The sequence below is a fragment of the Nesoenas mayeri genome, assembly GCF_963082525.1.
Source record: "Nesoenas mayeri genome assembly, chromosome: Z".
NCBI classification, from domain to species: Eukaryota; Metazoa; Chordata; class Aves; order Columbiformes; family Columbidae; genus Nesoenas; species Nesoenas mayeri.
Window position 1 is genome coordinate 37,337,180 of NC_137542.1, and position 21,532 is coordinate 37,358,711.

At 42.1% G+C, this 21,532-nt stretch overlaps 1 protein-coding gene across 3 annotated transcripts; it reads left to right on the forward strand.

The window, feature by feature from the left end:
• The first annotated feature begins 640 nt into the window (after positions 1–640).
• On the forward strand, positions 641–19,895 carry RGMB (repulsive guidance molecule BMP co-receptor b). Of its 3 annotated transcripts, XM_080362780.1 has the most exons (4): positions 641–694; positions 977–1,179; positions 4,075–4,586; positions 13,912–14,911. In XM_080362780.1, the coding sequence occupies exons 2-4, from the start codon at positions 1,074–1,076 to the stop codon at positions 14,575–14,577; spliced, it is 1,284 nt and encodes a 427-aa protein (XP_080218906.1). In that variant the 5' UTR covers positions 641–694; positions 977–1,073; the 3' UTR covers positions 14,578–14,911. The 3 variants fall into 3 exon arrangements, 2 of the variants coding, with proteins under 2 accessions (XP_080218906.1, XP_080218905.1); XR_013923543.1 differs by lacking the exons at positions 977–1,179; positions 4,075–4,586; positions 13,912–14,911 and adding exons at positions 17,005–17,200; positions 18,505–19,895 and having other exon boundaries at positions 657–694; XM_080362779.1 differs by having other exon boundaries at positions 672–1,179.
• The last annotated feature ends 1,637 nt before the right edge of the window (positions 19,896–21,532 follow it).

Here is a 21,532-nt window from a genome sequence, read left to right on the forward strand (position 1 = left end):
ATTCTTATTCTGTCCACTCCATGCATGGACACAGAGCAACATGGTGCACCCTGCAGCACCCAGGACAGCCAGTGGGGCTGCCTTGCGGGTTGGAGATCCTGTCCACAGGGGAACAGCCCAGGCATCACACTTGTCTTTTGGAAAATAAACCACGTGTAGTTCAAAATCCAGTAGTGCTTTTTGCACTAGCACATCCGTTTAATTTCGCTGTTTTTCCCGATTCTGCCACGAGTGTGCTTGGAGCACTTACTGGAGACGAGTGAGCGGGCGCTGTGAATCCTCTGGCTGCTATGAAAATGCCGCAGATACCGTTTGTGCCGGGATGGGCCCCTTTAAGAGGAGGTTTCACCTCTGCCTGGCAGAGACCGCCGCGCCGCTCCGGCCGCCGTTCCACCCGCCTCGGCCCCGCCGCCGCTTCCGTTCGGCCCCGCGCGTGCTGTCCGCAACCCCTGGTGGCGGCGCGTGACACTGCGGCCCCTTCTGCCGTGTGTGTGCTGGCACAACCAATCACCGCCGAGGGGTGCGCTGGGGGCCGCCCGAGAGCGTGGCCACGATTGGCTGCGTGCGTCCGAGGGACGTGCGCAAAAGCGGCCGGTAGGGCGGGGCCGGCGGGACGGGTTCATTTGCACAACGCGCCGCGGGCGGACGTCCTGGCCTGAGGGGGTGGGGACCTGGGGACGCCCTTCCGGCTCGAGTAAGTTACGGTGTGGGAGGTAGGGCCACGCTGGTGGTACGTCGTGAGGCTTATCGGACAGGCCGGCCAGCCAGCCACTGCCAGGAGGGGAGTGGGTGCGGTGTGTCAGGCGGCGGGGGACTGCTCGGGGCTGCAGGGCGCCATCGCACGCCATCTCTACCCCCTTCCCTTGCTCACCGGCTCCTTCCATTTGTGGCCGTCTCCTTCTGCCGCCATGCCGCGCCGCCTCGCGCCCGCCCCACTATGGCCCGGTGACTGCCGCTTGTCCCCGCGGCGCTGAAGGAAGCGGAGGAGGAAGAAGCGAGGAGGAGGCTGCCCACCCGCCGCCTCATGCCGCGGCCTCGTCCCGCCGCCAGCCCGGGCACCTGCATGGACGGGCATGGGGAGAGCTGCGCCTTCCCACGCTTCCGGGGCTGAGCCGCCGCGCCGCCCGTCGCTCGCCGCAGCTGGCCTCCTCGCCGTCCTGGGGTTACTGCTGGGCTCAGGTACCGGGCCGGGCCGGGGGCCTTAGCGCATGCGGCTGGGGCTTGGCGAGGACCGCAGCCCCGGCCCGGCAACGGCGGGAGCGGTGTGAGGGAGTGTCTAACGCTCCCGGGCGGCCGGGGCCGCTGCGGGGCTGCGAGCGGCGTGAGCTTGGGCGCACCCTCCCCCCTTGCATGGGCAGCATCTGGGTAGGGGCGGGAGCCTGCGGCCCGTGAGGCTGATAACAGCGCTGGAAGTGATGAGAGTAAAGCCGGGCTGTGCTGAAGACACGGGGGGAAGTGCTGTTTCTTTTCCCTTCAGGTAGAGCCAGCATTTGCTTGGCGGATTGGAAACTGGGAAGGAGGTGGAAAGTGCCACGCACACTGCGGATGCTTGGCAAAGTGGTCTGCGTGTTCAAGTCGGGAGTGATCTGAGCGGTTGTTGTTCTGTGAAAATGCTTCTCGCTAGCTTGAGTGTTTTTATACATTTTTCATTTTTTAATGAAATAAATTGTAGAGAGAGTTCGTCCCATTTTAGTCAAATTGCTGTTCATTTGCCCCTCTCCCCAGCAAGAATCCACTGAAAGCAGCAAGCAAATTTCCTTAAGTTGCAAGGAGTGTGGAGGGACTGATGTATTACACTATTTGATAACTTGACTCATTTGCTCAGCTAGACTAATTTATATGTAGTTAAGAGATTCATGTGGATGCAGACTTGCAGGAGGGTCAGCAAAGGGGTGAACAAAGAAATTGCTAATATCCTCTCATCCCTGTGTGAACTGCAGAAAACAACTATGTTTAAAAATGTAAAGTGCTACACTACTCTTCAGTCCATTTTCCACTCCTCATGCCTCAGTTGTTTAGGAACGTTTTAATTAGGCCGTAAAAATTTGACTGGACCAATGCCTATTTTACTTTGATGACACACAAAGCACGTGGGAAATGTGAAGAGGGGCTTGAGGGGAGGGAAGAGACTGTTAGGTATATTGTATTTTCCCCCTTTTTTCACACTTCCATGTATCTTTGAAAGCATTTTTGTGGTATTCAAAATCTGCATTATGATAGTTTGAAACGGCAGATTAATGCATGCATAGCTGAATTTTATAAGTCATAAAAGGAACAAGTATGTTTTTAGTACATCATGTTTTTAGTAGATAACTTTCGGTGCTTGGACAGCTATTGTATGAAGCTTTACACATATTCTTTGTGAAGATCCATTTTCTGTTACAGTTGTTTTCAGTTCTTTTGGAGGGAATCTGAGCCCTTTTGACTGAGGTCCTCCTAGTTTTAACCTCGGAGGAACATGTGGCTGTTTTCTTTAGTGCAGTCTGCAGTCTTGTTTGTTTCATTTCTGCTCCTCATGAGTTGGTGTGTAAAAGTTACCTGCAGAAGATGGATATTAGCTGCCATGAGAGTCTGAAAGAATTTCAGATCATGACAGTGACAGCTGTGAATGAGGGGGCTGTAACAGTCTGTTTGCTTGCTGGGATGGTAATTACGCTTTCTTTGTGGAAACTTGGTGAACAGATAAGGTCTAACTGTTTTGTTCATGTAAACTAAACTGTGTACCTTTTGAGTACATCTCATGAGTACTTCAGGTTTTAGAGCAGAGAGCGTTTCTTTGCCCCTTGTCTTGTTATTGAATCACACTGTAAAGAGGTGCTGTTACTGCAGTGGATGGATTCCTTAGCTGGCAGTAGGCACTTCAGGCAGCTGTGGGTGCTGTCACTCAGTCTCAGAAGGCAAGCAGTGAAACTTTAGCTGTGGCAGTGCCAGGGAAATAAAGCAAACTGAATTTATAGTCTGCCTACTTCCCTACCCTTCTTCCCCCCACCCTGCTTTCTAGAAGAGTGTCCTGGTTTCAGCTGGGATAGCGTTAATTTTCTTCCTAGTAACTGGTATAGAGCTATGTTTTGGATTTAGTGTGACAATAATGTTAGCAACAACTAAAACGTCGGTGTGTTAAGTAGTGCTTATACTAAGTCAAAGACTTTTCAGCTTCCCATGCCCTTCCAGTGAAGAGGTGCACAAGAAGCTGGGAGGGGGTACAGCCAGGACAGCTGACCCATACTGGCCAAAGGGTTATTCCATACTGTATAATGTCATGCTCTGGGGGGAGATTTGTTGGGGAGTGGGAAGAGAAGGGGCAACTGCTGCTTAGGGACTGGCTGGGTATCAGTTGATGGTAAGCAGTTGCATTGTGCATCACTTATTTTGTGTGGTGGTGGTGTTGTTGTTATTATTTTGCCTTTCTGTGCTTTTACACTGTCTTTGTCTTAACTCATGAAGTTTACTTTTTTTCTGATTCTCTCCCCCATCCCACTGTGGGGGCGAGGGAGAAGTGAGTGAATGGCTGTGTGTGGTGTTTAGCTGTCTGCCAGGTTAAACCTCAAGAAAGATAAACTTTGATTTCTGCTTGATTTGATCTGTGTTTGTCTAAACTTGTGTCACTTTCTGTCTTTACCACATCCTACTGAGGGGCAGAATTCTGTTTAAAAGTTCAGTAACTTGTATAAAACACTGAAAGACTAAATGAAGTGTTAGTTATTGACTATGCGATTAACTTAAATACAGAAATGCATCATCAGCTTGATACATGGAATGAAATGCATCATCACCTTGATACCTGGAATGAAATGCTGGGCTCATGCTCAGCAGGAATTAGTGCTCTTAATTTCCATCTAGACAATATCAAGTAATGGATTAAGTCTTGCATGGGTCATCTCAGCCTTTGAGATGGTCTGTATTGCTATATTTCTGCCTCCCAGTCCCTTTTTCTCTATTATATAATGTTTCCCTAATGGATGAACACTGTAATTTCTCTTCAGGTTATTTTCTACGGTACCTGTGGGTGAGTAACGGGGTACTGCAATCTAAGAGGTTTGCTTGGTTTCTCTCTGCCATCTATTTTTTGCTTAGGTGACTGCCATCTCCAAACACCTTGTCAAATCCAGAAGTGCGCCACTGATTTTGTATCCTTAACTTCACATCTAAACTCTGCTCTTGAGGGCTTTGATTTGGAGTTCTGCAAGGCCCTGCGAGCGTACTCGGCTTGTACCTATCGCAATTCCAAGGTATGCCGTGGAAACCTAGTCTACCATTCAGCAGTGCTTGGGATCAGCGACCTCATGAACCAGAGAAACTGTTCCAAAGATGGACCCGCATCTTCCACCAACCCTGAAGTGACCCATGATCCCTGCAATTACAGTGACCACACAGAAGCCAGAGAACATCAGAGAGGAGAGAAGACTCCTCCTACTACTTACTTATTTTGTGGCTTGTTTGGTGATCCTCATCTGAGGACTTTTAAGGATCACTTCCAGACATGCAAAGTGGAAGGTGCTTGGCCCCTCATAGACAATAACTATTTATCAGTGCAAGTGACCAATGTGCCTGTGGTCCCAGGATCCAGCGCTACTGCTACAAAAAAGGTATGGCTTGTCCTTAAGCACTGTGCATGCATACAGAACTAAAAGGACAAGACAGTAGACTACGTCACTTAACTGTTAAGAAGTGTAGCAGCTTAAGAATCTTCTGTGCAGTAGTCTAAGAAAGTAAAATTGTTAGCCTCCTCTTTCCTGAGAATCAGTCAAAACTTAAAACTTGTCCTTTTCTTTCTTCTGTTCTTCCCCACCACAAGAAAACCCTGTACATATAATCACATAAGCCTTTAAGAATATGAAATTTACCCATTTAAACCAGTTATCAGATTGTAGCATCTGCGACTGCTGCTGCACTAAGTAGAAATTCTAGGCAAGGAGTAAGGAAAGAATGTAAAACTCTGCTTTTATTTAATTATCTAAACTGTATAGCCATACCAGTAGAAAACAAAAAATATTGACAGGGTGGCACAATGAATGGGTTCCTAAGATACTGAGAGTTCAGAGCCGGAGACAAGACAGGGAGCTGTAGAGAGCTGAGGGGAGGTATTAGTAAAAAAATTACACTGATGCCAAATGGTTGTCAGGAGATCTTCGTATCCTGGCTTTACTAAAGAAGCAGTAGCCTGAAAATTCTGCTGGGAGTCTAAGTCTCTGTTCTGACAGGTGAGACTTAAGATTGCCTTCTTCTCAGCCACTTGAGGTAGCTACAGAAGGAATACATGCACTAATACTGATAGGTTATGCAATTTCCTTATCTTAAGAAAAGTACTTGTCTCTTTCTTCTGAAAGCAAATGTGTCTGTAGGAAGACAATGAAGAGGCATGAAGCATGAGCCTGACTAAAATGACCTTAGATTTACCTCCAGAGCCAGGAGTGGAAAAGGCTCTGAACATTTGGGGGCATCTTTCTGTCAATAAAAGAAATTCCTTGAACATACATTTGAGGCTGATGCTATCACATATCTTGTTCACTTTTTGGAGTGAAATGGCCTTCTTTAACTGTGGTAGTGTAGCTCTTGTATTGCCAAGGTATGTTAAGCTATGTGTATGCAGTTTCAAGACCATCAATATTGGAGAATTTTCGCTGTTTTGTTAAACTCGGAAGTAGTATTTTTTTTTTTTACTGGGATCAGGAGCAGGGGGTGCCAGTCACAGTAGTTTAGAGCCAGCATACTTTCAATGGAGGTAGCTGTACAGTAATATTAATAAGTGAAAATCAGTTTTGCTATGGCATTTGTGCTGGATTGTGAGGTACTGACCAATGTGAGTGCTTGCATGAGTGAGGCAGATTTTTGCATTTGCCAGAAGGCAGAGATTTGACTGATATACATCACTGAAATTCAGAATCACCTTTTCTTGTCTTGTGCCTGTTACAAGAAAATGGTGAACAAGTTTTGAAGGAGTTTAAAATGAGGGAATGAAGCTAACCTGAGTAAGCTTTGCAAAAGATGCTTAGATCCCTTAAAAATCTGTTCCACTGGCTTTTTTTTTTAAAGACTCTTAAATAAGTACTAGAAAAAGCTGAGTTTAGTAATGTGCAGTAAGCTTTTATCCTCAGGTTTGCTAAAATCTTGCAGAATGTTCTTTGTTTCCTTGTTCCTGGTGGTACTGGACAAACAAGTTGAGAGTCATCTTGTGAACAAATTGTGTGGGTGGTTAGGGTGTAATGGTAGTAGATAGATGACCTTATCTTACCCTTTAGCCACATTCTGAAAATGACTGATTATGGTAGCATATTATGCTGGTATATGTCTTCTCACACAGATAACCAAGCAGAGAACTTTAGGAGATAAATGTCTGTATGTGTTGGAGGAAAAAAGTATGTATTTTAAAGGGCATTATTTATTCTCGATGTTTTTGTGGTTTTCTTTGACTTGTCACTGTGGAAAAAAAATAGTAATACCTTTTTCTCTTTATAATAGTGGTTTAATATCCCTGCTGTTGCACAAGTAGAGACAAATGTGCAGAAGCAATTAAATGAAATAAGACGTATGGTTTAGGATATTAGAAATGTCTCTAATGCTAATATCTGTTACATGTTATACAGTCCTTGAGTTTTTTCTTTCTTTGGCAGGTAATCAAACTTTCCAGCACAGCTGTTTGTAGGAAATGAAAGTTGTTTGAAGGTATAAGTAACTTAGCAAGATAAGTTTTAATATCTCTAATGCATCTTCTTAACTCCTTTATTTCTTTAAGGATCAGGCTGCTATAGAAGATACATTAAAAGGCTTGTTAAACTACACTGCCATTGATAGTTTCATTTCTGTACCATTTTTCTCTGCAAGTATTCCATTTTGGTTGTGGACTGTTTGCTGCTGGATATACTTTCCGAAGTTGGGCCACAGGGTGGCTTAGGGCACCTTTAAAGAGCTATAACAAGAAGTTCAGTGACTTACCTGTATGTTGGTTGGTTGTGTTTTTTTTTTTTTTTTCTCCCTAGCTGAGAGCGTGTAAATAGGTCTTCTACATTCTTCATAAGAAAAGTTTCTGGAACATTATTCATTGTTAGTCTTGCTGCTTTTTCATTGCAGATATTTGAGATAGATGTTAAATAGGAAATAATAGCAAAGGAGTATGCTGAACTTAAATTGTGCAGAAGCTGAAGCAAATAGTTAGTTGCTATCTAGCCTACTTAATCCACTCTAAATCAGACCTAATGGAAACAAAGACAAAAAGGGTAGAAAATCTAGTTTTTCTTGAATGCATTTTTTGGGGAATTGATTTAAGCAGCTGTAGGAACACAATATGTAATCTTTACTCCATATGCAGTGTGCTTTTGAAAGGGGCATACCATCCCTTGTCTTTACAAGTGGTTATTACCTTCAGATTTATCATGGCTTTTTGGTATATCAAGCTTGAAGGGAGCACTACGTGTAAAGTGTTTTCTCTCTCCAGAACGTGTGAGACTTGCATAATACCAACAGTGTGAGGGACTAGAGAATGTCAGGAGACTTTAATAAACAATGTGAAGAGTAGAAGTGTGGTTTGTGTGCCCCTGCCACACAGGCAGGCAAGTATGAAAAGCAGGAAAACTCTTCCTTTAATTCCTTAATTAAAAGGCTATGTCCTCTTGTGGGATTTGTGTATTTGTTCGCAAAATGCACTTTGCAATTCGTTTGTAGGTGTTTTGCATATTTGTGATATTCATAGTAACAACATCTGTTTCTTCAGTGAGCAGGGCTATTTTATTTTCTGTGGTCTAGCTGAAACTTGAAACTCCAGATTTTTTTTGAGCTCATCAGGTGTGCCTGTCCCCCTTGGCATAGAATCCCAGAGGCTTTCAAATGGAGAACGAACAATCATCACCAAGCAGCATGAAAACAGCCCTTATACGTTTTGGGTAGGTCACTGGCCTCTTTATGCCTGATTTCTGCATTAATAGGTAAAGAGCTCTCCTATCTTGGGAGCTGTTTTGGCATTTCCTGAGAATAAATGGCTATTACAAGGGGCTGTAAAGGGAGCAAGTAGCCAGGATATTGTAGTACACATCAAATAGAAGGGTGTTTTTGAAAATTTATTGTGTGCTTTATTTGGAGAGTTTAAAGTGTTTGTTGACTTTCATTGCTGTGACAGGTGTTATGGATATCACTAGTGTAGCTGTTCCTGAATGGCCAACGAGGCAGAGATGCTTGGGCTTGTCTATGGAAAATTTTCTTGTTTGCAGTAACTGGAAAGAGAGATTTTTCCTATCCAGGTGTTTCACAATGGCTTGAGGGTGAGAGAGTGAATGGAAGGACAGAGAAATAAAAAAATCAGAGATTTTACTGTGCTGTATTTACTGGGCAAAAAGTTTTGAACCTGGGAACTGGTGCTATTAGCAAGGATTGGGAACATTGGGTATGAACTTTCTTTTTTCCAGAGTAAAAAAAATTAAATATCGCTTTTGTAGCATCGTTTCTGTTTTCACCAGAAATCATTGCGGACTGAATGCAGTCACCGTTAAGTAATCTTAAGATATTTGTCTTCCAGTTATTATTCAGTTGTTCTTCTAAGTAGGAGCATCAGGTATGTGATAGCATTTGAATGGGGTTTTTTTGTGTTTATGGACATCCTGCCTAAGGTAAAGATGGATTTGTCTTTATTTCTCAAAAGTAGTAGATACTACAGTTTTGTTGGAGGACATTGTAAAATCATAGAATCATTTAGGTTAGAAAAGACTTCAGATATCAAGTCCAACGATAAACATGACCCTGCCAAGTCCAGCACTAAACCATGTCCCCAGGTGCCTCATCTACATGTCTTTTAAATAGCTCCAGGGATGGTAACTCAAGCACTTCCCTGGGCAGCCTGTTCCAATGCCTGACAACTCTTTCAATGAATAATTTTTTTCTAATATCTAGTTTAAACCTCCCCTAGTGCAACTTGAGGCCGTTTCCTCTTACCTATTTCTTGTTATTTGGAAAAAGAGAGCAACACCCACCTCATTACAACCTCCTTTCAGGCAGTTGTAGACAGCAGTAAGGTCTTCCCTCAGCCTCCCTTTCTTCAGACTAAACAGCTGCAGTTCTCTCAGCCACTCTTTGTCAGACTTGTGCTTGAGACCTTTCACCAGCTTCGTTGCTGGTACAGGGTCACTTCTCTAGTCTTGATGGCCCCATTAGTTCTGATAAAAGCCAGGGTGCTATTTGTGGCCTTGCCCACCTGGGCCCACTGCTGGCTCAAATTCAGGTGGCTGGTGACCAACACTCCCAGGTACTTTTCTAACAGGGGTCTTTCCAGCCAGTCTTCCCCAAGCCTATAGCATTGCGTGGGGTAGTTTCAACCCAAGTGGAGGACTTGGCACTTGATGTTGCTGAACCTTACACTGTTTGCCTCAGGCTGTTCATCCAGCCTGTCCAGATCCTTCTGTAGACCCTTTCTACCCTCCAGCAGGTCAGCACTCCCATCCAACTTGGTGTCACCTGCAAACTTACTGAGCTTTACTAGTGTAAAGATAAACAATGCTGTTTCCTGGTGTTCAGGGCAGCCTGGCCTTACTGGAGTTTTTGTAGGATGAGGTATAGCAGTTCGTTAGGTGTTAAACTCTTTCCTGTCATGATGTTTGTGGGGCTGCTAGACAACTGTTACTGACATTGCAGTACCTTCAATGCCTGCTGTTTTGGGGGTGGAGAGGAAAGGAGAGATGCATATATAGTCAATCAGAAGCCTCTGTCTGAATGTCTTTAAAGCCTCTGAGGGTCTCTTGGGGGCAGTAGGACAGAGAGTAAATAAATCAATGATTATAAGTGGCAGCTTTTTTCTCAGACATAGTGATAGGAGTTAAATATTAGTGTTGTGCACTTAAAAAGACTTTCCTGTTTGTTGCCATATAAGCTTTATAGTCCCACTGTGAGGCCGGGCAAGAACCCTTTTTCTTGGGCTGTCCACCTGAGAAAGGAGGTGAAATCTTTTAGTTACTGTTTCCATTGATTAAGAATACTTAACTATGGTCAGGTTCTGGGTAGTTGTGAAATTAATCAATAGTAGATTAATTTCTAGAGTAACTTATGAAGTCACCTTCTTGGTTAACCACATTCAAGAAACGCTTTCTTGAGTGATCTTGACTTTCCTTTTGGGAATCATCTAATGCTGAACTGTCTTGTTGTTGGGTTGACTTCCTCTTTATTTCTCTGTGCAGAGAATCCACGATGGATTCCACATGCCTTCCCTTCCCATTTTCTCCTCTGATATGAAATAGGAGTGTGTCATGATGTAATATCTCATGGTGCTTTTTTACCACAGAAGCAGGCTAAAGTATTGCAGGCTGAAGAAGGATTACTGTATTTAGTTTTATAACACTCCCAACAGTCTTTGCTTCTGAGAAGTTGTGCCCGGCAGCATCACTGAGGCATCCTGTTAATCTTTTCTGGATAGTTTGCTGTCATCATGCCCTCCCCTCCCGCAATATACATGGAAGAAGCCAAGTGTTTTGGTGCACATACACCTTTTGCTGGTGTCCTTGAGCTATGTTGACTTCAGCAAATGGTGCACCACTAAAGCATGGGTGTCCAGTGGTCTGTGGGTAGGTTCTGCATGATTGTGTGGTGATATAAGCCCTTGCCTGAAAGTACAATCCAGTCATGACAAGTGTCCAGGGAGGAAAACAGACTTGGGCACTGTAACAGTAAAATTATGAGTAAAACTAGGCACAATCAAAATCTGTCCATAGAAGGACAGGAACCTTCTGTCCTTCTATGTTAAAACAAACAAACAACAAAACCAACCAACCAACCAAACCAACAACAAAAACCACAAGCAAAAATAGCAATAAAAACCAGCCAAACAAAAATCCTCAGAAAACCAAAACTAGGGAACAACCAACAACCTTAATATTTTTCCAGTCACTGCCTGTTCTGTAAGTAGTGTTGCCTTGTTGCATATGGTACCTTGTATGTCTGTTTTTTAACATGTGGATGAAGTCTTAATTCTAAGGCAGGTTTTGTTGAAACTCTTTCCTCAGTAGTTTTTCCTGTAGTAGGTGTAAAAGACTTGAATGCCTGAAATTGCATTTCTGGATACATGAGTTGTATTCATGTCTTGTTGTGGGAGAGCTAGACCAGGTTAAAGATGTTATGAGGAAACTTCCTGCTCTGGTACAGCCCTCAAATTAGTATCCATTATTGCTTTATCATTTAGGAAGTGATGAGGTTGCAATAAATCTAAGGGTGAACAAAAGAGACTTTGGGGCTTTGGTACAACTGGTTAAGGGATCAGGAGCACAAATAGTGTTTTCCTCTGTCCTTTCAGTTGCAAGGAGTGATGCTGGAAGAAATAGGAAGACCCAGCTGGTCAGTATCTGGGTCTGTGCCTGGTGTTACAGGCAGAATTTTAGTTTTTTTGATCATGAGTTGGTTTACACACCAGGCCTGCTGGTGACAGTTCAGGTATGCCTTTCTCAACAAGGGGAAAGGATCTTTGCACAGGACTTAGGAGGGCTTATTGAAAGAGCTTTAAACTAGATTTGAAGATGGAAAGGGATAAAACCAGACTTATTAGCGGGGCAGCATGCCAGTGTTTGAGGGATGGTGTGCTAGTGAGGACCTTCAGTCTGTGCACAATGTTCTGTGTGCACTGGAGCACATTTGAAATGTCTTTGCTAATACCTGCAGCACCGTAGCTGTCTCAGTGGTGGTGTGGGATGGAGATCCAGTGGCAGAAAAGGTTGTTGATATGTTAGAAACCATGGAAACACCTGAGAACAGTCATGTAGGAACTAGGGCTTCTTACCAAAAAAGGTGGCAGGATTAATAGCCCAACTGAAGTGCGTCTGCGCCCATGCTTGTAGCACAGGCAACAAACAGGAAGAGTTGGAAGCCATTGTGCAGCTGGAAAACGATGATATTACAGGAATCATGGAAACATGGTAGGATGACTCTCACAACTGAAGTGCTGCGTTGAATGGCTATAAACTCTTCAGAAGGGACAGACAAGGAAGGAGAGGAGGTGGGGTAGCCCAGTGTATTAGGAAGAGTTGAGTGTTTATGGGTAAAAACTGGGGGGGAAGGCCAACAAGGCAGACATCCTCGTGGGAGTCTGTTTCAGAGCACCCAACCAGGATGAAGAGGCAGGTCAAATCTTTTGCAGGCAGCTGGGAGAAATCTCTCGATCACTAGCCCTTTTTCTCATGAGGGACTTCAACTTACCAGATGTCTGCTGGACATATAACACAGCAGAGGGGAACAGTCCAGGGGACTCCTGGAGTGCATGGAAGACAACTTCCTGGCACAGCTGGTTAGTGAGACAACTAGGGAAGGAGCCCCCCTGGACCTGTTCTTTGCCAACAGAGAAGGATTCATGGGTAGTGTGATGTTCAGAAGTCACCTTGGGCATAGCAATCATGAAAGGATAGAGTTTTTGATTCTTGAAGAAGTAAGGAGGGTGGTCCGCAGAACTGCTACACTGGACTACTAAAGGGTAGACTTTGACCTGTTCAGAAGTCTGGTTGGCAGAGTCCCTTGGGAGGCAGTGATGAAGGGCAAAGTAGTCCAGGAAGGCTGGTCTCTCTTCAAGAAGGAGATATTAGAGGTGCAGGAGCAGGCTGTCTGTATGTGCCGAAAGATGAGCTGACAGGGAAGAACACCGGTGTGAGAGACTGAAAGAGTTAAAGTATATTGATGTCTCAAACATTGTGGCAAAACAAGTTAAGGTCTACATAGCAAGCATAAACAGCAGAGGAGAAGCTGGTTCACACAGGAGTAAGGGCATGCCAGATGGTGCGGAGTTCCATATGTTTTGGACTACTGTGAATCTTGTAGCAGGCTGCTTAAGTCATAGACACTGTAATTTTGATGCAATCAGTCAATGATGAAACTAATGATAAAAGTACCTATTCCTGGTACAAAATTCCCTTTTCAAGAAATCACTCCCCTTGGAAATTGTGAAGGAAGCAGTATATATTTTATTAATATTTATATTATTCCCCATTATACTTTTTATTTTAAGAAAAACCACTAGATACTCCAACCTCAATCTGCCAAATAGCCTAATTATTTCCTTCAAGTAAGACTGGTGGAACTACTCTTTCTGTTGTGGCTTAGTCAAATTAGTGTAAAGGTTTAAAAGGCTGATTGTAATATTAAAAGAAAGAGTAATGGCTTTATGCTCCTGGTTTCTGTGTTGGAAGTCAGTCTTCAAAGGCATGTCTGAGTATTTTCAGTCTGGATTTGTTTATCCATGGGAACATTCTCTAGCAACAGTGTACTGGAAGTGTCGAATCTCCCAGTTCCCAAGACTAATGATGCAGGACCCCCAAGCGGTTGTTCTTCCTGGTCATGCATCTCTCATCTTACTGTTTGTTGTGTTGGTGGCTGATAAAGCACTAAATACATCAGTGCTTTTAAAGTAGTGTCACACAGCTATTCCTGGCAACATATCTGACAGTGTACAGTACCCTGATGAGAGTCTATAGTCACTGTAAAAGAAGTGATGAGAATGTTGTGAGTGGGGAAAACTGAGTTCTCTTGCACTTTTCCATGCTTTCACCCAGTCTCATTCTCTTTCTGCTGTAGTGGCTAGCACATAGACTTCTCTGTGACTGCAGGATGCATGCCAAAGTCTTAAGAAACCATCAGGCAGGAGGAAGTTGTGATGCTTAATTAAATGTAAAGCCTTTTGCTTTCCTGATCTTTTGGTGGTTGCCACATGCTAATAGTCTCACTTCCAAGCCAACCTAGGAACAAATTTAACAATTGCTGTCTGGTAAAATATTGCTTTAAGCATGTGTGCAGACTGTTTTCCTTTGGGTGTGAACTGGGGACAACTATTGAACTCCAAGGTAGTGAGCAATCCCAGATATATTCAGCTGCAAAGTGGAAAAGGGATTGAAATAATGATTTTTTTTTTTCCCCACTAACTTTTTTTTTTCCCTCTGTCCCCTTATCCCCTCACTCCCTCAGATAACTATTATCTTTAAATCATACCAAGACTGTACAGATCAGAAAGTATATCAAGCAGTGACTGATGACTTGCCTGCAGCTTTTGTTGATGGTACAACAACTGGAGGCGATGGACACACCAAGAACTTGCAAATTGTGGAGAAAGTCACTGGCAAATATGTTGAAATGCATGCCAGATACATCGCGACCACCATGTATGTACGCCAGCTTGGGTACTACTTAACACTGGCCATTCGCATGCCTCAAGAGTTGGTCATGGCCTATGAGGAGAGCCAGGATCTGCAGCTGTGTGTGAACGGTTGCCCTTCAGGTGAACGTATTGATGATGGTGGCCACCTACCATTGCCTGTGATGGGGCAGTTGCTCCCTCAGGGTGGTGCTGCTCATCCCTGGTCAGCATACACACTGGAAACTGCCACTGCCAAATGCAATGAGATGATGATGGTGAAGGACATCTATTTTTACTCATGTGTATTTGACCTACTCACCACTGGTGATGCTAACTTCACGACTGCTGCTCACAGTGCCTTGAAGGATGTGGAAGCACTGCACCCCAAAAAAGAGCACTGGCACATCTTTCCCAGCAGCAGAGGTGATGTGGGCAAGAGTAGCAAAGTCTTTGTTGGTCTTGGACTTGTGTGCTTGATCCTTGTTGTGTTTTTGTAGGTTTTTTTTGTCTATTAAAAGTTTTGAAATATATATTGTCATAATATATTAAGTAAAGATGAGTATATATGCATATACCATGTATGTGAAGGGATGTTTTGTCTTGGAAAATCCACTGGATTGTACATATCATATTAACTGTTTCTATGTATGTTTGATGTAGTATTCTATTTATCTATTTGTCTTGCAGTTGGTTAAATGTTTTGTAATATCCCTGCATCAGGACCTGATAGAAAGCACTTTATTTTTTACATATTTAATATTTATGTGTGTATCTGAGTAACTATGTATTATACATATAAACATGTATATACAATACTCAGTGCTTCCTTTTAAGTACTACCTGGTTTAACACTTTTTTAAAACTGGATTAATTTGTGGGTTTTTTTCCCTGTCATTTCTTTTACTCTAGAGACAGCACATCCCATGTCCTGTAATGACACTGGTAACTTTCTGAGTTCACTACTGAAAATCATTATGAATGGAGTTGTATTCTTTCCCTCAAATAAATGGCCATCCCTTCTTTGGAGGGAGAGTGAAGTGCTTCCCATTAGCTCAGATGGCTGTCTTGGATAACATGAGTTACAGAATCTTCTTTGTAATTCTTGCATTTTGTAGTTTCATGGCATGTGTTTCAAAAGAAGAGGTGGGAATGTGTTGGAATGAGACTAATGTAGCTTTATAGAACTTGTGGAGAGATCATTTTTAAAATGTATTAATGGTTTAATAGCGTATGTAACGTAACTGTTCAGCTGCCTCTAACCTCAAGAGTTAAGTCATTCTCCAAGATGGACTGGAGGAATCACAAGCCTGAATTCTCACCCTTGCTTAGGGGCTAATTCTATCTATAAATTCAGAAGGAGGAGGGGAGTGGGGCCACAGGCTCTGACTACTGAGGAGCTAGGATGAGAATGATTTGGTGGCCTGATGGCTGGTTTTACTTAGTGCCTTAATGTGCTGCAAGCAGTGGAAACTCCAGTACATGCTGCGATAAACCCAACTCCAAGACGGGCTTATTTCACTCTTAAAACTGTTTGATACTGGACTGTAATGTTAGAAGTGCTATCTGAATTAGACTCAAATAGTACTTGCCTTTGTTATGCAAACCTGAGCTTGTGTTTACCTTGGTGGAGGGAGGTGGAGTTTATTCATGGAATGAAATCTCCTAGTTTTTATGAAGACTCTTTTGGCTAGGTTAGGGATTTTTGACTATTAAAAACAGCAGTAATCTTCTCAAAGAAACTAGTTAATTCCCTGTATGGGGGATAACTGCATACAGGTGATATTCTGGGAATACCTGAGATGAAAGTACTCAGAACTGAGTCAAATCTGAAGGTAAAACTTTATTTAGACTAGGCTGTTGGCAGCTTGTTCTGTCTCTGCTGTCTGATGATGCTGTTTCAGATGAGTTAGTCTTGTGGATTTATGAATTTAAAGTTCTCATGTCTGAAAGCTGAAGGATGAACCTAATGTTGCTTGCAGTGGTGCACATACTTATTGGGCAGGTGCCATGTAATAGTTAATTTCCTCTGTCCTTGGATTCTGTATGTATATACATATATATATGTGTGCTCAGTCTCTCTCTTTCTCTCTCTCTACATATATATGTATACTAGCACTGAGTTGTTAGCCTCTCTAATAATATTTCAGAAATGTAGTAATTCCCTTAAGGAGTTTTCCATTTGCTTGTTCATGCTGTGAAATTCTTGAGAAAATGTTATTTGCACATGTTCATTCTTGAAGTCTGCTATCACCAAGAGAGCTTTAGTCAACACTAAATGTGGATATTTTGAAGCTGGTGAATGGTCTCTGGAGAGAACTTTAGCTTAGAGGGAACACTTTTTTTCACAGGACCTCTAAATGGCTCTCTTTTTTGAAGGCTATGGATATTTTTTTCATGCTTGGAAGCCCTACAATGTGTTAGTCTTTGCAAAACCTTTTAGATTTGCTTCATGAATATACCAGTAGGTATATGTTTGAACAAAAGAATGACTGTGCAGTGTGTAAATATTCTCAATTATTACGCCAGAAGAATGAAGTTGCCGACCCTCCTGAAGAACATCTGTGATGTGGTGTTAGTGACCTCTGGTGGGGTGTAGAGAAACTGGGGTCTTGGGCCATATACTGGGCAGGCAATCTATTAAAAAAGCCCCAGTTTACCTCCTAGCCATCAGTTGCTGGATAGGAACATGCTGAATACAATCATTGCAGATGTTTGTTTCCCCTCTACTAAATAAACTGTGTTGTGAAACTTAAAACCAGCAGCTGCAAAGGAGGCTGGTTTATTGAAGAGGCATTGTGTGGGAAACGAACAGCAGGACCCATCCCTTCAGGATCCCACTTGTACAGTTACTTTGCAGTATTTGCAGAAGGAACTTGGAAGAGCTTTAACACAGTGATCTGATATTGCTGCATCCGTCTTGACAGGTGTTAAAACATCTTCTTGTAAAGTTACTGGAAAGTTCCCAGACCAGAAGAGCCTTAGAAGAGATTGAGGCATTGAAAGAATAAATTATATAGAAGAGTCTACAGGATTACAGGACTTTGTATTACAAGACAATCTGCGAAGCAGACGTGGGAACTGCAGTTTTTCAGCTGCAGATCTAATTAACACAGTATGAAGGTAACTTGAAAGTGCCAAAACTTAAGTTAAAAATGTATCAAGAAAGATTGACCTAATAAACACAGCTGTGAATGTTGTTCTGCTAGGCTTGTGTTTCAGCTAGAATTTGAGGTGTGTGTTGAACAATCTTACATGGTAGATAAATCATTGACATGCTTTGTGGAGAAGACTGTGGAAAGCAAAGGGAGCTTTAAATATGTGTATGTTTAGTGTATGTAGAAGGCGGCCATCATATCTGTAAGAGCTTGCTTTCAGATGTGTTGATCTACCACCACAAGTGCTACAGAAGGCAATATAGCATGATCATCAGTACTTTAATGCAACAAGTAGTAAAATTCTACTGATGCTATCAGTTGTTGGCCTTTGTCTTAAAAATGTTCACTGATACCTTGGTTGTCAGTGGCTTATTCAAAAGGTTATTTTATGTATCTTTTTGAGCATTTCTAACCAGAAAATTCCTTAATCATATGCTAACAGAGTGCTTAATTACAGTTGAGGATAGCTGTCTGTAGCTGTGGAAACTGGCAGCTTCCCTAGGAAGCATGTCATGGAACTGGGCAGAGAACTGGGAGCTTAGTCCTTCGTTTTGTATGTACATGCATCTCCTTAACAAGGGTATTAGAAAAGGAAATAGTATGCGCAACTGACTGTCAAACCAAAAATGCTTTTTTATCTCTTCCTGGAAAACCTGTCTGGAATAACAGTCTGCATAGAGCATCTGCTAAGTTGAACACAACTTGAGAGAATGCAGGGTGTGAGAACAACCTGGCTTTTGTTATTAAGGTCAAGTTAGGGCCCTTCAGTAGTGGATTTCCTTTCAAACTGCTGCTGTTCTGCCAGAAAATAGATCACCAACTATTTACATTCTCTTACCTTAGCATTGTGGATACCATGCATTTGTTTATGGGTTTTGAGGATGTGCAAGTGCAACTTACTTACATACACTCTGAAGTGAAGTAAGTGATGTTGCAAGCTTTGCACTGCCTAATAAGGCTTTCATTGATGGATGTGTTTTGAAAAAAAAAAAAAAGGCAACAAGGCCACTCCATCCTTTTGGTACTGGCCCCTTCTCCACTCCCAAAGCAGCTCTGTGTGGGGAAGAAAAAAAAAGGAAAAATAAGCAGGAGTCAGGATACAAAGAGGAAAGAAGAGATTTTGAATGGAATCATAGTGGTTAAGCATTCTAATTTTGGCCTTTAATTCTCAGACTATTTACGTTTTCCAATGAATGACACAAGGTATATAACATAAGTCTGTGTAAGAGCGAGGGCTCTGATTTCTAATTAGTGTGTTTTATCTTTTAGGCTGTCATTTGCGTGTCCCATGCTGCCATTACCATACAAGTTTTTTTTACAGAAAGCAGAACAGTTCCAGCAGGTGAGATTGCCAAATCCTTTAAATACCCTACAGCCAAATTATTAACGTATTTGACTAGAAAGTAAGAGATCTATGTTGGACTCTCCACTCCAAATTATGTGAAGGAGATGTTTAAATAAAGGTTTCCTGCCTTCTCAGGCTACTGTAATAATCATTATCCTACAGGGTTTATCAGATTTTATCTGGCATTGATGGATGAAAGTGCAAGGTGCCTTGTAGCTGAGAACTCTGGTAGAGGCAGGCCATACCTCTGAGCTGGAGTTGCCAAGTCAAGTCCTATGAGAATTTTACCCCAGTAGTTCTTACTGGATAGCTAAAGGCTACAAGCCCCTGCAGTAGATCCTGACAGGTCTTACTTGCTCAAAGGTATCTCACTCTCAAAAAGTCTGACTAGATGGCAGTGCAGCCCAAATGCATACATGGTATGCTTCTTAGCACCACAGTGCTTGAACAAGCAGTCCAGTGTATGACTTAAGTGATTTTAAAAGCTAGCTCACTCCTGAAATTATTGCTGATGCCTGTAACATCCTCAATACAAATATGTCCATATCTAGTTATATCTGATTAAATCATTTAACTCGGCCTCTCTTTTCTAAGAACCCCAGGCGTCTGATCAAGCAGCTGTCCTTTCTCAGAACAAATAGCTTTTTGCACCACTCTGCTTGGAAGCATGTGAGACCTGCCTTCAAAGACTGCTTGGAATTGAAACTATAGGTGGGGAAGTGTCTCCTGCCAGAGTAATGATGTTTTCTCTAACCCGTCTCTCTTATAGATAGACCAAGAGTGGCAAACCCTCTTAGTGGCTAGGGCAAGTTAAAAAGTAATGTACATCACTGTCTGTGGTGCCATCTCTAATCCCTTTGTCCTGGCTTTGATGCCATGCCAGGGGTTTGGTATGACCTGCTTTCATCTGGTCCTTTGTTTTTCAGGCGCTGCCAATCATCTCTTCCTGGTTTGCTTAAAACATGATGAACTAATTCTCTGTAAAATAAGTAATTTGATAATAAGCTATGAGAGACAGGTGATAACAGAACTTGAAAAATGTAATTTGGTTTGTGCTTTTACAATTATTTTTATTTATTAATTTTATAACACTTCAGCAATTTAAAATCCTTTAAAAAAGCCCTGGTAATTATACTGTGGCTTGCACAAGTAGCATTTGTGATTCTTTGGAATGCCACCATTTTAGAATACATATATATATATTTTTAATGTGCACATAAAAAAGTCAGAAGTCTCACCTCTTCTTGCAAATGATATGGCCTTTATGTATGCTAAAGAGATCAATAAATAGTCTCATTGAGAAATCAGATACAGATATTCCTCTATAATAAAATAATTGGTGAAAAATAATTTCTGATGTAACTATGTCTATGGCAATCACAGTCGTCTACCTTCTTCTTGCAACTAGTTGAAGCTCCTCAGTCAAAAAATACCAAGTATTTCAGTGATAACTGAGTCCTTGAAAGTTTTCCATAAGTAGACATGCATGTTCACTGACATAAATGCTAACTCTGTCGGCAGATCTTCAGCTAACGTTTATAAGACTGTGGATTACTTTTTGTCTTTTTCTAGATACATTATTTTTTGTTGTCGACTTGTTCAGAAAACCTAGTAATTCTGATATGGCTCTTTGACTGAAACAGAGGATCCTTACAAATGGAAATGCTTTCTGCTTCTGGCTTCAGACTCTGGTAAAAAGTCTAACTTCACAATTATGAAAAAACTGCCAAATAGAACTTTTTTCAAAAAAGTTTTATGATATTTTTCCTTCATTGTCTGATGCGAACATAAATATATAGTGGAATCTCTGCTTCTGCACATATCAGAGGATTTTGCTTTTGCTTAGTTCCTCACTGTCTCAGAGCAAACAGGTGCCATCAGCTGCAGTGCATCGCATGATCTTCCTCAACACTTCTTGCTATTCAGTTTCCACAGGAAAGATCCATTTCATTCAGTCAGAGATGTGAACCAAAGCATGACAAGAGGGAGGGGGACATAAGAATGTTCACTTCCAAAGTTAAAATCTTATCAGTTCTTTCAATATTAAGAAAAGATCCCAGTAGTGCTAACAGTTATCCTTGAAATAAAAATGTAATATCTCTCTGAGTAAAAAATGAAACCCAAAACCTGCAGCCCAGCAATCTAAAAGCAGTTCATTTGTAAGTGAATGAGGTAGTCTAATGACAAGAAGGAAAAAAAAAAAAGGCCCAGTTTCAGTTTTGCTCAGGGGATATTTTTACTGGATATTTAAACTACCAGTAGTTAAGTGACCACTAGTAGGGTAATTGCCTTAAACACAGAGCTGCTAACTGCACTTTGATTATGGGCAATAAAGATTACCTGATAATAATTAATGAAACTTCTCCAGATAACAATTTAAGAGTTCGTTGTTTGTTTCTTTTTATCTTTTTATTTTAAGTGTGCCTGTGGCTCAGTATGTATGTAGTCTGCTTGATCTTTTTTTTTTTTTTTTTTTAGTCTCAAGATATTATTTTCTAATGTGCCAATGACTTTATTTGGTTGTATAGACCATCTAAGACAGTTAGGCATTTCTTCACCTTGAATGAAGCACATATCCCCTGCCAGTCCTTTTCACCTCTGTTCTTTATCCACAGAATAAGCATTGAGTCTAACCTACTCATAAAGGGTGGATACAGTTCTTCCATTCGTAATTTATTTCGTCCTTACGCATAACATTGAATATAGGAATAAGAGTATTGTATATCAGCTTCGGCTGGCGCACTGCATCCCTGAATCTCGAGGAAACTCTTTCCCCTGCCTGTGCCCTCCAAAGCTTTGTTTCAAGCTCATAGCGCTTGCCATTAACTGCATTTTTCCATAAAGGATCAAAACACTTCTCATAACTTCCTTACATTGAGTGCCCTGTGCTACCAAGGAAGAAGCAGTGGAGGTGAAGTTACTAACTCATCTCTAGGTTTTCAGCAGTGTCCT

What these genes read in the sequence shown, in the direction of transcription:
- RGMB (XM_080362780.1), top strand. Translation starts at nt 1,074, where the DNA reads ATGGGGAGAGCTGCGCCTTCCCACGCTTCCGGGGCTGAGCCGCCGCGC. An exon ending in GGGGTTACTGCTGGGCTCAG is followed by an intron (nt 1,180 to 4,074) that starts GTACCGGGCCGG and finishes TTTTTTGCTTAG; the next exon opens with GTGACTGCCATCTCCAAACA. An exon ending in GCGCTACTGCTACAAAAAAG is followed by an intron (nt 4,587 to 13,911) that starts GTATGGCTTGTC and finishes TCACTCCCTCAG; the next exon opens with ATAACTATTATCTTTAAATC.